Source organism: Caretta caretta, chromosome 4, assembly GCF_965140235.1.
Source record: "Caretta caretta isolate rCarCar2 chromosome 4, rCarCar1.hap1, whole genome shotgun sequence".
NCBI lineage: Eukaryota > Metazoa > Chordata > Testudines > Cheloniidae > Caretta > Caretta caretta.
The window spans coordinates 29,446,155-29,463,737 of record NC_134209.1 but is presented as its reverse complement, the minus strand read 5'-3'; the positions used below and the strand labels follow the sequence as shown (position 1 = coordinate 29,463,737).

Sequence of the window (17,583 nt, the reverse complement as noted above, 5' to 3'; positions counted from 1 at the left end):
CCCCTAACTGCCCTCCTCAGAACCCCCCACCCATCCAACCCCCGCTGCCCCTTGTCTCCTGACCACCCCCTCCTGGGACCTCCCACCCCTATCTGCCCCCCCGGGACCCTACCCCCCATCCAAGCCCCCCTGCTTCCTGTCCTCTGACTGCCCCGACCCCTATCCACACCCCCAACCCCTGACACGCCCCCCGGGACTCCCATGCCTATACAACCCCCCCGTTTCCCGTCCCTGTTCCCCATCCCCTTACCATGCCGCTCAGAGCACCAGGAGTGGCAGCCGTAAGTAGTACACTGTAAGTAGCACATTCCTATGGGGAGCAATTTAATACACTACACCTGCCCCGCTCAGCCTGCTGACAGTCTAGAGTTTTCAAAATATGTTCTCGCACCCCTTATCAAAAATTACACTACAATTAGCTTAAAAACCTGAAAACTTTAAAAACTTTGTATATTACAGTAATCATTAAAAATGTATAATGTTAATAAATACATAGTTTTGATGAAACAAAGTAGTTATACTTATGTGCCTGTGCTTAATTTGTGTTTTCGATGATTTACCTTCTAAAATAATCTCGCATGTCTTGCACCCCCAGAAAGGGCATCTTGCACCCCCAGGGGGTGCGTGGAGCCCAGGTTAAGAACCACTGCACTAAACTGATAAGATCTGTATTTTAATTTAATTTTAAATGAAGCTTCTTAAACATTTTAAAAACCTTGTTTACTTTACATACAACAATAGTTTAGTTATATAACACAGATTTATAGAGAGAGACCTTCTCAAAACGTTAAAATGTATTACTGGCACGCAAAACCTTAAATTAGAGTGAATAAATGAAGACTCGGCACACCACTTCTGAAGGGTTGCCGACCCCTGTATTAGAGGAACAGTCTGCTAAGTGGTGGTTTTTTAAATGTAAGCATTTAAAATATAAATATTTCACTGCCCTCTCCTTTTATTACAAAAAATGGAATTGGACTCTTTGTTTAAAGTGTATTTATATTCAGAAAAATGTCGAAGTGAAAATGGCATCTTTTTATGCAAAACATCAGCTCCTTGTGTTTCCAAGTCATAACTCCACTGACCAAAAGTAGTTCTTCCTACAATTAGAGATGCAGAACCAATACTGCTATGGAATAGTGACCTGGATTTTGTTCTGTTTCATGCACCATCAACAAAACTGTCAACCAACTCAACTGCAAAAACCTTTATTGCTGGAGATGTCTGAGAAGGAAAGAACACAGCTTGATATTTAGATCCCAGGATGGTTCTGCAATGGTGGACTTCAGATCAGTCATTAGTCATTTGTGTACTAAATACACTGAATTCAGAAGTCCACGAGAGAATAAATATGGAACCCCCCCCAGAATTTCATTTTTACAGTCAATTTTCAGACAATCATTTTCCCAATGTTCCTCTTGTAGTACCGGCTCAACCAAACTAGTAGAACATGCAGTTGCCTAGAACAAAAATGTTACCTAGAGAAATAGACACAGAGTCGTGCAGGGGAAAAGGGGTATATCCACAGCATGGTCTTCCCTTCTCCACAGCACAGGGTAATCCTGAATGCCTGCACAAGGGCAGGAGGGAGATGGGAACAGCAGGTCCCAACCAAAATCAGAGGTCCCAGCCAAAATCAGAGTCCCATTATGCTAAGCACTGTCCAAACACACAGTGAGAGGCAGTCCCTGCCCTGAACAACTCTTAGTCTAACTAGAAAAGATAAAGGGTGGGAGGGAAAACAGAGAGGTGGAGAAATGTCTTACTCAAAATCACACAGTGGCACAGTCAGGAATAGAACTCAAATCTCTCAGCTCCTAGACCAGCACTGTATTCCCAAGCCCACCACACTGCCTCCCAAAGCATGGGAAAACCAACAAGCCAACAAAAACACAGACGTTTGTTTTCATACAAACATCTGAGGTAGGAGTTAACTATAAATACACAAGCCTCTGAAGAAAAGCTGCAGTGCCAGAGAATTCTAGGTGACTAATGCCAATGTTTCTAACTGCTTCCATCATGGTTATGCGCCTGTTTCACAGCAGCACCACATGAAGCCTCTTCTCCATTTCATTCTCTGAAGCTGAAACAGCAAGCTTGTTCCTGCGGCTCAGTAGTGTGATACAGGTGTTGTGAGAGAAACCAGAGAGAAATATTCATGCTGCTCAGCTCACAATTCATTTGTTTGATAATAGATGAGCTCTGCACACCACTTGAAAGAAGCACCTCTGTCCAGAATGTTAGACACAGCATCTTCGTGGGTTATTTTAAAAATATAATGTTCTTGTCAATCATTTGGCCTGGGGGCACTGAAAAGTCTCATTCCGGCTCATTTATACCCCAATGTCAGTTCATCTGCATCTCTGGCCAGAGATATCATTACTAACGTTTAGCTTAAAGGATAAAACAAAGACGAAATGCATTCAACGAAAGCTTGGCTACAATAGATTTCTCATTGCTTTTTGAAAATATGCCTTTCCCCATAGTATAGCTCTGCAATATCTTTCTAGTTAAACTAAAAAATGGTGTGCTTTTACATTCTGATGCAAAAATTCATCCCTCTAACAGCGTCACTTGCTAGAGTTCTAACCCCATCAAGCCCTTCTCCAGCCAACCTTGCCTCCGGTCCACTTTTCATTTAAAAAGTAATAAAGCTGACATGGAAGCAATAGCTTTTGTTCTTTCTGTGCACTGCCACTTTCATGATCTGCTTGGAAAATGCAGAATTGTGGGGGAAATGGCATCACAGTGTTTGACACTTACAGTGTTGCTCCAATTCCCTATCAAATGTGTTTATTTTTGGAGAGGACAAAAATGTTGTCTCATGATCAGACCCACAAACTCCAGCTAAGATCTGACTCATTTTGGCTCAGGCACCACTAACAGTCAAAGATCCTATAGAACAAATGCAACCCCTCCCCCCGCCCCGCTCAAGTTAGGCCCTCCATCACACCTATGCAACCCTCTCCTGTTCTAAGGAGTTGTTAGAGGTACCACCAAGGATATAATTTGAAGACCATGGAGGTTCAACAGTCAGCCTATAATTGAAATTTAGTTAATTATCTTGGCACACGAATCTAGGTCACTCACCCAGAGTTACGGTGGCTCAGTGGTGCTGGTGTAATCCATGTTATATCTCCTCTTCTGCCATATCTATTACTACTAGCACCCATCTAGTTCCTGAGGTAGAGGTCTCATGCTTTTAGCACTGAAGATCTCTGATTCAATCCCTGCTGATGGCTCAAGTTGGGGTTTATTATACTTGCAGTAGTAAAAAATAGCATTTATTTTTGTCACTAAAGGCGAGAGATCTGACTGTGATTGGCTCCCTCTGCTACATGATGCCATTTTTACATAGTCCTTTTCAGAGCAGAACTCCCTTTAAACCAAGCCTTGCACACAGAGATGGCTGAAGATGCCAATGAAAGGTGAAGACCATCGACAGCTGAGAAAATGGCACTGGCTCATTTATGGGTCCAGAAAGTTCCTATTTTATGATTCAGTTTTGGATAATCAGCTGAACATTTAGATGCTATTCTGACCTGAACCCTCAATACTATTTGAAGTTTGACCCTCACAAGGGACTATAATTAAATTACTTTTATTTAAAAAAAAACCCAAAATAAACCTCACACCAACCTTAATTTAGACTCCTCCTTCCATCTACTTCATCAGGTAACAGAACATACTGAGGCTGGTGATAAGAGAACATGTTCCTTGATGCAACAGAATAAGAAAACCCACCACCAAACCATTCCTAGGGATGATAAGGTCAAAGTGGTCTATACATTTTTGATTAAGCTGAATTGCTTATGATACACTTTCTAACTGGCATCAATATTAAGCCATTACAAAAAAAAATTTCTCAAAAAAAAAAAAACCAACCAAAAAAACAACCATTGAGATCAGAACCTACAGTGAGAAATGAAGCAAATGCTAGCCTGTTAACGGGAAATGTGGAAAAGCCTGCAAAAGTTACACAGGTTCAAACCATGCTAGCTCAGGAAGGATTCAGTGCCATTTATCTCACAGTACACTAGATCACTCAAACTCTAGTCTAGACCTCTTAAAGTAGGGGGGAATTTTGTGCATTTTACCTGTCAAACGATGGCTTCTCTCCACAGTCAAATGCATCTTGTAACTCTTTGACAAGGTTAGCCTGGCCCGGAAGTCGAAAGAGCCCTTCCTCCTTCAGCCCCCGCAGTCGGATAAAATCCACACACTGCTCCACCAACATGGGAGCCAGACGGTGCCCATATCTCTTCTCGTACCGGACTGTGTCTTCCAGCTTCTGTCCAAAGATACCTATGCATAATAAGGAGAGACATGAGTGGGTTAAGGGAAAGGTAGCATTGGAATGAACAAGGAGGGAAGTCAGTGCATGAATGATTTGTACCACAAACAGCCCTCCTTACAGATTAGTCAAATATAAGGATAGTCAGCTCCTATATCCAGGGATAAAGAGCTCCATTTCACATCTAGCACCCTTTATAAAAAACAATACACCACTGTATTTTACCATAATGGCCCAAAACACAATTGTAAAAGTATCATGAACCATTGGTACAGAATACTGTAACTTTTAAAAATAAAACACAACATTACCTTCAAATCCTAAGGGGAAAGCAACACAGGGACATAGAACTCTGTCACAAAAGCGTTAAACCCAAGATATTACATACGTCCCTGTTTACACTTTGAGCCGAGGTTAAGTGTATGTGGCCATTGAAACAGCTCTAATATCACATCTAAGGTATATGAACTTTTTTACTCTTATTACACTCAGGGTAAAACTTTCAAAAGGCGCATAAGTGATCTAGGAGCTTAATTCCCATGGACTTTCAGTGAGAATGGAAAATGGGACTTTGACAGCTTTTTTGAAAATTTTACCCCCAGGGCCAGATTTTCATAGATGTAAAGCAGCTGCAGCTCCTACTGACCTCAGCTGGAGTTGTTGGTGTTCAGCTCCTCTGATTTAGACCATAAGTAAAGTACACCCACCCCTCACTCCTATAATTTACTACAAGTTGCACAATTACTTTCTTTTAGAATAACAACAAAACATGTATGTGAGAAAGAGCAGGTGGTGGCATAATATGCCAGACTGACAGCCTTGAAGACTAATGCTTGTATTGATCCACATGGCAGGAAAGCTATGAACAGCAACAGTGCAAGGTTGCTCATGAAATGCACTTCAAACCTGATCTGGAGAAGTAACTACCTCTTCCCTGCTATTAATGGCATCTCCAACTCCCTTCAAACCTTGGGCCCTTCTGCCAAAGAATGTCATTTGTGATGGTTGTTTTGTGATAGAATCATAGAATAGAATATCAGGGGTTGGAAGGGACCTCAGGAGGTCATCTAGTCCAACCCCATGCTCAAAGCAAGACCAATCCCCAACTAAATCATCCCAGCCAGGGCTTTGTCAAGCCTGACCTTAAAAATATCTAAGGAAGGAGATTCCACCACCTCCCTAGGTAACGCATTCCAGTGTTTCACCACCCTCCTAGTGAAAAAGTTTTTCCTAATATCCAACCTAAACCTCCCCCACTGCAACTTGAGACCATTACTCTACCACTGAGAACAGTCTAGATCCATCCTCTTTGGAACCTCTTTGATGTGAGCATCTGTTTCCTAGCAAGAGGGCTAAAGGGCACCAACACATTTCATATACAGAGGGACACTAAACAACTTTCAGACAGGAGTTGAATTCCAAATAATGACCTACAGTTGAGAGACTTTCCTTTCATATTACATAAGCCATATAATGAGAAAAATCCAATAGGTCAGATTCTTCCCTTTGATAAGCATGCACAGCTCCAGTGACTTTAAATTTTTTTTTAAATAAAGATTCAAATTAGCAAGTGTTTGAGTCCACTTTCCTTCTTAAACTAAATCTAATCTTTAAAGTTTGTTTTGTTTTTGTTTTTTAAATTGTATTTATTTTCACTAATATACCATAATAAAGAAAGCTGGTGGAAATTCTAGTTTCTGTGTCCAGCCACGTGATTCTGGGATAGAGGAATAGCAGAGTTCTGATTTCCACTGTCCCTGCCTAAGAACGCTACCTGTTGGTAGGTGGAGGGGGTGGAATTCTCTCTCCTAGCCCCCCTCTGTGCATGTTGCAGAAATGCCAAACGGGAACCATCAGCAGTTACAGAAGGAATATTTGAATGTCACAGTTAATGAAGCTCAGAGAAAGATTAACTGGCACAGAAAGTTTGGTGTCCAGCCAGGTCGCCGTCTCAGCTGCTAGCACTCCATAGAAACTATGTTTTTTATTTATTTATTAAATAATGTTTTGGTTTCTAGCTCGCTCCATGCGGAGATGATGGGAGGATTAAACATACTTGTGGTTTTTGAGCTAAGGATTGCTGTCTGGCAGAACAATGGAGTTCCTCCACTCCCTCCCTGGTTCAGGAGGAGTGCTGTCCAAAGGAGCTCAGTTGAAAGCATGTGGTGATATCACAAAGCACACAGCAGCGTCAAGGTTTCAAACCCCATCGTGCTCATGGGATTGTACCCAACTCCACAAGTCAGCAGCTCTTGGTGACCTGCTGAGTCAGGGCCTTGAGGTAGTTGAATGCAAATTGGCTAATTGGCTGCATAATTTTCACAAGCCAAGGGAGAGTTTTGATTTATTACTGGGCATAGTTTGATCTGGCCAGACAAATATTGACCCTAAGCCTTGAAATAAATCTGAATATTTGTCAATATAGGAAAAATCGTAGTAAACTTTTAATTTGTTTAGAATTCGGCATATCCTTGGGACATATGGGGTGGGGTGAGACAGGTCAGGAAATGGAAATATCAAAAGAAGCACAGTTTCCAACCTGGGCCAAAAGAGGCATCTCGTAACAAAGTCGTATTCTTATTAGATTTCTAGCTTCAATTTCCACATAGGCTTCAAATCATAACCGAAAACAGCAATTACTCCCCCTTTTAGAAGCTGCCTATTGTTGAAAATAGGAGCTCATTGTTAGTAACGGAGATGAAACTGAAAAATGTTTTGCTTTGCATGAAATTAACTAATCTATTTTTTTTCACATCAGCCTTGTGAAGTTTTCTGCACTGCTCTAGCCATCTCTACCCAAGGCCTTCCCTGATAAAGATATGCTATGAGCAGACAGTCACTCAGAGTTCCTCCTTCACCAACAGCCCATAATATTTCATGGCACTAAACAGAAGATTCAACACTTTTGAAGTTAAATTAATCAGCATAAAAATGTGGACTACAATTATATACAACTCATGCCTGTTGAAAATACAATTAATATGAACGAGCTCTATCTCATTAATTGAACTTTTTTCTCACTCCACTAATGTTCTTCTGATTCATGTTCATATTACAGGCCTGCTTACATCTGCACAGAAAAGAGAAGTTCTCAAAGCCATTAAACTGCTTATAGTTTCATATTTACACTGACAGCATTGTCAAAACACATAATTTCAGGTTAATAAATTTATTAGGTTGCTCTTCCCCCCCCTCTTGTGGAATTAGCTTTCAAATCACGTCTAATCTGAAATGAATGAAATGAAAATAGGGTTTTTGAGGCACTGGGGAAAAATGTTTCTATATTGTTATAAATTGCAGATGCATTGCAGCGCAAGCTCTGGTATATTGAAAGCAGCTGTCTGTTGCATAGTATTAAGATGCCCATAACCAGCTCTCAGCCAGTATTGCTGAGTACAAACAGAGAACTAAGAGGGGCTATGATAGATTTAAAATCGTGACTGGTGGGAAGAAAGTGGATAAGGAAGTGTTATATACTCCTTCACATAACATAAGAACTAGGGGTCACCCAATGAAATTAATAGACAGCAGGTTTAAAAACAAATAAAAGGAAGTACTTCTTCATACAATGCACAGTAAACCCATGGAACTCATTGTCAGGGGATGTTGCAAAGGCCAAAACTATAACTGGGTTCAAAAAAGAACTAGATAAGTTTATGGAGGAAAGGTCCATCAATGCCTATTAGCCAACATGGTCAGATATGCAACCCCATGCTCTGGGTGTCCCTAGCCTCTGACTGCCAGAAGCTAGAAGTGGATGACAGGGGATGGATTACTTGCTGATAACCTGTTCTGTTCATTCCTCTGAAGCATTTGGCATTGGCCACTATTGGTAAACATGATACTGGGCTAGATGGACCATTGGTCTGACCCAGTTTGGCTGTTCCTTTGTTCTTAAATTATTTTCTCCAATATTTAAGTCTATGGGCCAGATTTTCAGAAACCTTTCTTGCATAGTTGCATGCATAGGTACACAGTTCACATGTGCAATTACAGCATTTTTGTGAACCAACAACCTGTTAACTAGACCAAGGTAATTGGTTATTTGCATGTGCATCCACAGTCAAGGCCTGACCCAAAGGCCAGTGAAGTTAATGGGTGTCTTTCCATTGACTTCAGTAGATTTGGATTGTGTTGTAACGATGCACACAGTGTTCTGCAAATCTGGCCCATAGACTTTCATGATGATTTCTTTTGGAAGAGACCTTGTATATGTAAAACACAGTTCAATTGGCACAAGTGAAAATGAGCAGAAATGGCTCTACCTGCATCATTCAATCCCCTGCCCGTAAACAGGGTGATTTCACTCATGTTTTCCGAACAGAAGAGTTGTTGTGCCAAAACATACAGAAAAACTGAAACAGCTGAAAGTCTCATTTCTCTACGAGAAGCCTGCGGCACCACTAAAGTCAACAGTCTGCACATTAATCTGTTAATCCTTTTCTCAAATTCTGAACATTCCTCGAATAGTTAAGCTCATATGGAGGGGCAGACAGCAATGGAGAAGTAGCTTACACCAACCGGTACATAACATGTATGTACATAGACACATATGTCCTGTCTCAGCCAGATTTTCAGAGGTGCTGAACAGCTCCAATTTTTTATTTTTTAAAAACAAATCTATCAGCAATATTTAAATCTAGGGCTAGATGTTCAGCACCCTTTGTGTGCATGGATACACAATTTGCATGTGCAATTACAACAATTGCACAGCACTTGTGAAAAAAATCAGGCCCTCTGCCTTTATTGCACTGGAAGAACCATAGCTAGTGCTGCTTCCTCCTTCAGGGCATATCCTGTTCACCTTTGCCTGTGTGGGCAAAACCCCCAGAGCAATGGAGCCATCTTGTTACTGCCGAACATGGTGGGCAGGCGGCAGAGCACCCATGCTGGGAAAGATTGGCACATGTTGAAGGTCACTCTGTGACAGTTTCGTAGTAGGCTAGGAAGGGGACAGATGGGAGCACAACCCTGGGACCTGCAAACTATGGGGAAATAAGGGCCAGATCCAGTTGCATGTAGCAACTTGCAGCCTTAACTTCATCCCACTGGGGGGAGTGGCTAATGTTTCTGCAAGTTGGGTGAAGAGAGGATTCCAACCCTATTAATCCCTGTGTGTAACTCTTAACTCGTGCTTGGAGTGCGGATGAGAATTTCCATTCATGTACTCAGAGTAGTTCTTAAAAACAGCACAAAAATGTCTGTGAAACGCTTCTTCTCAGATTCCAAAAGACAAAGTTTCCTTTTTCTCATCAAAGAGTTAATTTATTTTTTTTCTTGGTGCTGTGACTCCTATTCCGTGTCACCTCCTACTCAGATTTTTTTTTTCTCTTCTAGCTTTACCTGCTGATGCATTTTGAAAGCCAGCTTTACCTCCACAACTACCATACTTAATCATTAGGATTATATACAATGTAGAATTAAACTTGCTTTAATAATGTTTCTGCAGCAAGTGGAAATGGGAGTACACGCTGCAGTGAAATAGGATGAAACAAAGCAAGGCAATGATATGCAACAGCATAATGCATGCGTGGAAATCCGACATCTTTGGATCCAAGTATTTGGACACCTGGACAGATATAAATTCTCTCATCCCCACCCCTCATGCAGGAATAAGTGTCAATCAGACCTGTTCTTCCAATTTTGCAAATCTTATGGCTGACCCTGGGTGTCACAGGTTCAACTCCCTCACAGACTATTCATGGACTGCTGTACATAGAATACAATGCTACAACTACAAATAAACAAGGAAATTAATAAATCATTCATGGAACGTCGGCATTCTTATTGTTTCATGCCCTTTGTTTTGGGCTTCTCGTTGGCGCTGAATACACAGCCCCCTCGACCTCTCAGAATAAAAGGCTCTAACAGCAAAGCACAACACAGTGACAAGCTGTACATACCTTTGCGAAAACTAAAGCACCGTTTAATTCTCCTATAGGTAGTTTTAGGAATGAAAGGAGCCGATGCTAAGGCCCCTGAGGTGCGGACCCCATCATTTCTATCTTCAGGCATCATGCAGGCCAGAGTCCCAGTATCAAGCCAAAGCTCTCCTTTAGAAGCTGCATCCAGAGGAAAGACTGTGACTGTTCATTCTTATTGATTTATTGGGGGGTTTTAATGGTGCATTTTCATCTAAAGTTGGAGGTTTGTGATCTTCTAGATCTCCGTAGTGTTTTTTTTTTTTTGTTTCCTTCCCTGTTTCAATTCTGCTTTGGGAAGAATTTCCTTTTGTCTTTTTATTTCCTTTTCTTTTTTTCCTTTTATTTCCTGTGGTGAGACAACTAGCTACAATGCAATGTCACAACAAAAGAATTTCAGCCAAAAGATGCATCTTCTGTTCAAATGGAAGTGTCTGTGGAAGAGGGGTATGTGCTGGTGGGGGTGAGGAGGGAGAGCTCTTCCTGTCAGCTGGAACTGGGGGTAGAGTGGCAGGGGGCTCAAATTCCACTGGAAAAGGTCAGCACATCGTAATGTGCATGGAGGAAGAGAGAACAATGACAGAAGGGCCCCTGAAGAATTCTCCAAGATACTCCTTGCTGGCTCCTTTTATCTCTATAAACAGGGAACAAAAATAATGGCACCTTCGCCTGAAAGACTCTCTGTCCATAATGGATTCTTTTCAAAGTGCCTTCCTCCGTAACCGCCTCCCCTTCTGATGTTCTTGTGGGCTTCCCAGTTGTTTTGTTACCTTCAAACTACCAGAAGCTCTTGTGGGAGAGAGGCATCAGATGCAGCGGCGTTGGCCGAAAGGTCCTCGGGATCTGCTGAAGAATACAGGCTTCCACACGGGAGACGCTTTGCTCATTTCCTCCTTTTACTACTATTCTCACTGGAGGTGTTACGAATGCTGCTGCTGTTGCTGCTGCTGCTGCCTTCTGCTCCAGCCAGTCACATACAGCAGGTGCAGGCAAAACAATCTAAAGGAGGGAGCTGCTGCAACCTTGATTTTTTTTTTTTGACTTTGAGTTGACTTCAAGCCACTGTCACGTGTGCCAGCTTAGCAGGCAATAAGCCTCAGCCCTTCTGGCTCTCAAGAGGCTCCAGCCCTTGCTCTGCCTTACCCCCTTGTACCTCCCCCCACACACACACACTGCATTAAAACTCTGTTGTTTCTTCTTCTCCTCTACCCCCTTCTGTCACTTTTATTTCTGTTTTCAAGCTCTGCAATCAAAGCTCAGGCCTTTCCTTTCTTTAAAAAAAATTGCCTTTTTAATCTAATCAGGAAAGGAATTTCATGTGCAAACAAGCATTAGAAGTGCTGGCTGATTTTTCATTTATTTATTTTAAAAAAGAACGTTCTCCGTATTCTTCCTGCTCTTTTGGTTAAAAAAACAATCTTGTTCAGAGCACCTTGGTAGCTCCCCACCCCCTTTCCCATTCCTAGTACCAGTTAACAAACAATAATTTAATGATCTGGTTAATTATTTATAGATCTGCTTGCTCCATGACCGGGATACCTTTCCAGTCACCAGCCAGACCCTAAATATTAGTGATTTAACAGGGCTTATGCTCATATGCACAAACACCTGTGGAATACACACAAACCTTGTTTATAATACTCAGAAAATTGATGATTGTACACGACTACCACTCTGAAACCGGTCTACATAAAACTACGTTTCACATCAAACACACAAATAATTTGGTAAGACAGGGCTCTCGTGATTCATTGTATTTTGTGCTAACTTTAGGCGGCGGGGGTAAAATGGGTGTTTTCCTTTTGATTAATTGGTTGGCTGAGTTTATTTGTTTTCTGTATTTGATTATTTTTATGCTGCTGGTTGGTCGACATTGTGATTGTAAGTCTAATTAATTGTTAGAATACCTACAGCTTTTGGATAGATAGATTTAAACAACAATTTTAAAAAATCCTATCTAAATAACAATTATAAACTCTGAGGGCACAGACTTTGAGCTTGACTCATTTGATATCAATCACTGAAGTCAATGTTGATTTACATCAGTTGAGAATCAGTTCACTTATACGGTATTTATTTTCTCTGTGAAGCCTTATGCATACCTACGGAATTAGATAGCAAGTCCATTAATAATAACGATGATGATGTTAATAACATGGACCCTCATTCAGCAAAGTTAGTCTGTTTCAGGTTTGTTCTGGAGTAATTTATACAGAAAAAGAGTAGGAAATACACGTGTTGAGTTACATATTGTCACAAAACAGCCAAAGAGACCTGATTAGGTCTTCTGGAGTTTCAAAAGTTGTACTTCAAATGAGAATCAGTTAAACAGACAGGCAACTCTCTAGATGCGCAATTCCCAGAGGTCTCCAGGCCCCAGGATACTGTCCGGTATCCCTGTGTAAATACATTAGAAACCTAAAACCACTCAAGATTGTGAGGCTCACTATCAACATTTGTGTCACAAATAGAATTCTCTCAGGAATGTTTCTCTGGTCCAGGATGGAAATCCTAGTCAGTGTGTGTCCATGCAGAATAGTCAACAGCCTGGTGGTCAGGGCACGGACGTGGGTCTTGGGGACCCAGGTTCAGTAGAAGCAATTTTCAAAGCCTCAAAACTTTTCAGGAAATAGAAATTTTGTTTTCTGGCCAGGACTTCTCACAGTCATTTACCTCACTTTTTCTGATGATTTGCCCACTAGAGTGAGACTCATTTTGTTCAAGAAGGCCAACATGAAAATGACATTTATAAAAGGCTTCAGTTGAATTAAAAATAATTCAATTAATAATTAATTCAAACAAACAGTAGCTCAACAATTATAGTCTCCCACCATGCCCAAGCCTTAATTGGTATTATGCAAACAATGAGCCTCATGTTTCAGAGTAGCAGCGTGTTAGTCTGTACCGCAAAAAGAAAAGAAGTACTTGTGGCACCTTAGAGACTAACCAATTTATTTGAGCATGAGCTTTCATGAGCTACAGCATCCGATGAAGTGAGCTGTAGCTCACGAAAGCTCATGCTCAAATAAATTGGTTAGTCTCTAAGGTGCCACAAGTACTCCTTTTCTTTTCAATGAGCCTCATGTTCAGCTCTGCATTTGCACCAATAGATGGCACTAAACATTATTACATTTGTGACAGTATCATGCCAGCTTCTGGGGTGCATCCAGTGGTTTCCATATGTAAATCCAGTCTCACCAAAGTCCATCTTACGTCATAAATGGCTAAGGCGCCAGACTTGGATCAAGGTTCTATTTCTAGCTCTGTCACAGACCTCATGTACAAACTTGGGTAAATCACTCAGTGTCACTTGGCCTCAGGTCTTCCCCTGTACATTGGAGATATTTCCCTACCTCACAGGGGAGTTGTGAGGATAAAGACATTAATATATGTGAGATGCTCAAATACTATGGTTGTTGAGATCATGTAAGCAGGTAGATTCATAGCTCTCCTCTTCTCAAAACGGTACTGCTTGTACCCAAATGTGTTTTGCCATGGTAGCTGACAGTGATTTTGGGTTGGAATATAAAATGGGCCTATTATAGTTCAATATACTGACTGGTATAAGACAGATTTTTTTTAAAAACAACGTCCTGTGTAAGGAATCACATCTAGAGTGCGGGCCCTTCCGTGCTTATCATGTAGGTCCCAAATTCCTTATAGGCTAAAGGGACATCTTTTACCATCCCTTTGGCAGGCATTTTCTCTAGGAATCCCCAAGCACCACTGAAGGCATGTTTGAGACTGTGCCAGACAGGCCTCCTGCTGATAGACGGTCACAGGGCAGTCCACCAGGCAGGGGGTCAAAGTTTCTGCCCAATATGAAATGTCTGACCTGGATAGAAGGTGAAGGAAGGTGTGTGGTTCCTTTGAAAGATTTTGTTAAAAATTATCATTTCCTTCAGGCTCAGGCCTCCTCTAGTTTAACTAATAGGTGGGAAAGGTGATTTTCAGCCAGTAAGATCAATTTTCTGCTACAACAACTGTTCTTTTCTGTTGCAAAACAGCATGAACAGTCTTGCTGAGGTTCCAGACATTGTTTTCATAGCCAAACAATAATGGTGACAAGAGAGAAGTTATCTGGTTTAAATACAGATGATCTCATCTAATGGGAAAGTAGCCCCCATATCCAAAAGTAAGGGCTTAAGTGCCCTGAGAAACAATATGATTAATGTGTAAGCATTTTGCTTCCTGAAATGATGATAATAGTATTATAGATAATAGTTGCACAGTGGTGCCCCCTCAGTATAAGGGGCCTTTCAAAGACAGCAGGTGTGCTGGACAGACTGAGTAGGGCCATTTGCCTTTTCAAGATTTCTAACCAGAAGGAACAACTTATACACTTAATGCCCAAATAATGCCACAGGGCTTCTAGTAGTGTCCACTGCGTTTTATACAATATTATCAATCAGATGCAGCTTTCAGGCTTTGTGGGACCATAAATGCCAAGTTCTTGTGACAGGTACACATTCTAATTGAATTAGACACCAAGATGCATCAAGATCCCTCTCATCTTACCCCGTGTGAAACAGCCTTCTCCATCAGCAAGGACTAGAACCAGTTGACCAGCTGTAGGAGTTGCTGAGAAAGTGTGTCCATGATTGTGTTGGGCAGAGATGAATACACTGTATTTGCCCATGTATTTTTGTTTTGAAATCCCCCAGTACCTAACAAAATGTCTTTTTCTCAGGAGCCTATACCATTTTTTTCTTCTCCTCATGCTAATATAAGGTGACAAGACTGAATCCACTATGTGCGCTGACTCCATTCTGTGCTTTCTGACTGCAGCAAATACAACTGCATGCTGAACAGAGAAAGGAGTGGAAAGAGAGCAACAGGACTGACACAGTGGTGCTGGAGGCCCCTCACTAGCAGCCTGCTCACCTAGGTTGTCATTGGGAACAGACAGGCATCCAAATAGACACAATAGCACGTAAGAACGGCCATACTGGGTCAGACCAAAAGTCCATCTAGCCCAGTATCCTGTCCTCCCACAGTGGCCAGTGCCAGGTGCCCCAGAGCGAAAGAACAGAACAGGTAATCATCAAGTGATCCATTCCCGGCTTCTGGAAACAGAGGCTAAGGACACCATCCCTACCCATCCTGGCTAATAGCTATTGATAGACCTATCCTCCATGAATTTATCTAGTTCTTTTTGAACCCTGTTATAGTCTTGGCCTTCACAACATCCTCTGGCAAAGAGTTCCACAGGTTGACTGTGCGTTGTGAAGAAATACTTCCTTTTGTTTGTTTTAAACCTGCTGCCTATTAATTTCATTTGGTGACCCCTAGGTTCTCACGTTATGAGAAGGAGTAAATAACACCTCCATCGTTACTTTCTCCAATATGCCATGTTGCATTTTCATTCTGTATCTTTTTCGGAAGAATATTTTCGGTATTGGGAAGAAAAACAGGACCCTCTTAGGTGAAAAGAATGTCTGTCTGATTAAGAGACAGAACTGGGGGTCAGGCAATCTGGGTTCTATCTTCATCCTCTGTGATCATGTGTAAGTCTATTCAGCAGTCTATGCCTTACTTTTCCCCACCTGTAAAACGGGGATGACAATACTTCCCTACCTCACAGAGAGATTTTAAGGCATATTTAATTAATGTCTGTAAAGTGTGTGGAAATCTTTTGGATGGGGGAGAAGCAAAAATATTTACTCATAATATTAATGCACGTCACCCCTAGGGATTATCTCAGTCTACCTTATTCCCTAGGTGACAAACTGCCCATGAAGGACTGACTTCACCAAACCAATTTTCCTAGAAACCTCTATCATGTTGCGAAAGATGAATGGGAAGTACTTGGTCCAACTATTTTAAAGCATCTGGCTCACTCACTGTCTTTTCTTCTTCACTAGGACCTAAACACACAACAATATGTATCTTTTTCCTGGGACTCTTAAATTTTCTCTCCTGGACTCACCTCCTCCAAAAGGTGCCCATATAACCCTGCGAATGGATTTCACCCAGTCCTCCATGTCATTCTGTGTGCTGGCCATAAGAAGGTATGTCTCATGATGAGCTGTCATCCGCTCTCGGTCTCCTCCTGCAAGAGAAGACAATCACATATAAACTCTATCCCTTCCAGCCCAGCCAAACTCCTGCCAGGCACCTATCACCAAACTGACTGCTGGAAGCTGCAGCAATGTGTAAGGATCCAAGGGTGTGGGTCCTTGGTTTTAGCAGGCCTAGAACCCAGGAGTGTGCGAGGCTGAGGTCTCTTACCATTCCCTCACTGCCACCAAGGAAGACAGATGAAGCACCACCTCACTAATCTTGGATGGTCAGGCCCCACAGGGTCCTATCAGGACACCAAAGGCCTGGGGCACCTTCCTTAAGCAAGGAAGCGACCCAGATGGGTTGTCTGAGCAACTGTGCAGGATCCCTGTTGCTGGCTGCTACATTGGATCAGGCCCTTTACTTGTCTCCTATGATCTGCATCCAACCCTGTTCCTAGTTCCTGCTCTGCTCCTGTCTCAATTCCAGTTCCTGCCTTGCCCCGCTCCAGGCCTGCTCCTTGCCACATCTCTGGTTCCTACTCCCATGCCTCATTTCTGACCATCGGCTCCAACTCTGACTGTTAGACAAGACCACCTATGTCCCGGTTCCTAATACAATGGTTTGAAGTATTCAGACATAGATACCATGGTCTAGCTATGAAAGGCAGGAATATTTATCATCAGTCAATAGCGTGAAAAGAAAATACTGAGAGTATAGTCACCATCTGATTAAAAAAAGCTATTGAGATATTTTATTAGAGAAAATGAATATTCATAACGTTTCATTTTTGATAATATTCTGAGTCACCAACCAAAAGCACAGGCACAAAACATGGACCTCCTAATTCCATACTGCCTTGCATCTTGTATGATTTATACAGCTATACAGTGAGCACATTCTACACACACTTTGCACAGATGGATAGGACAACAGAAGATGCAAGGCAGTGGAAAATCGGGCCCTTTAACTGTTCCCTACAGTTTCCATCCCTTTCCAGAGTTAGTAATTTGGCTATGGAACAAAAAATGCCTTCTTTTTGGCCAGTCCCAGGGTAGCTAAAGCGTGAGAAGGAACAGCTGTCATTCCTTCTCCTTCCCTCTCACTCACTCACAAACAGAGAGCATATGATGCGTCGAAGATACATTTCACTCTTTTAAAGTTGCAAAGGACTGGAATAAGAAGATGCATTTTTGACCCATTAAAATACAACATGAGAGGAGCACAAAAGTGCCATTCTAAGCCTGAAGCATTCATTACTGGTTTTGCCTGAAGGGCGATTTACAGCATATACAGCAATATTCTGCTCTGTCACCAATGCTCAGCCAGGAACAGCCCAGACACTGACTGCAAATGACAGCTGCT

The 17,583-nt window shown here is 41.9% G+C and overlaps 1 protein-coding gene across 9 annotated transcripts in view; it reads right to left on the bottom strand.

Moving 5' to 3' along the window:
• Positions 1-17,583, bottom strand: part of ARHGAP24 (Rho GTPase activating protein 24) — a 337,143-nt gene that overhangs the window by 35,030 nt on the left and 284,530 nt on the right. For 8 of the 9 annotated variants that reach the window (XM_048848049.2, XM_048848048.2, XM_048848047.2 and 5 more), the window contains 2 exons: positions 16,145-16,267; positions 4,098-4,305 (listed from right to left, as the gene is read on the bottom strand). In XM_048848049.2, coding sequence (XP_048704006.2) covers positions 4,098-4,305; positions 16,145-16,267 — 331 coding nt within the window. Of the gene's footprint in view, positions 1-4,097; positions 4,306-10,197; positions 11,248-16,144; positions 16,268-17,583 lie in introns of those variants that run through there. The other variant, XM_048848051.2, reaches the window with a different exon arrangement.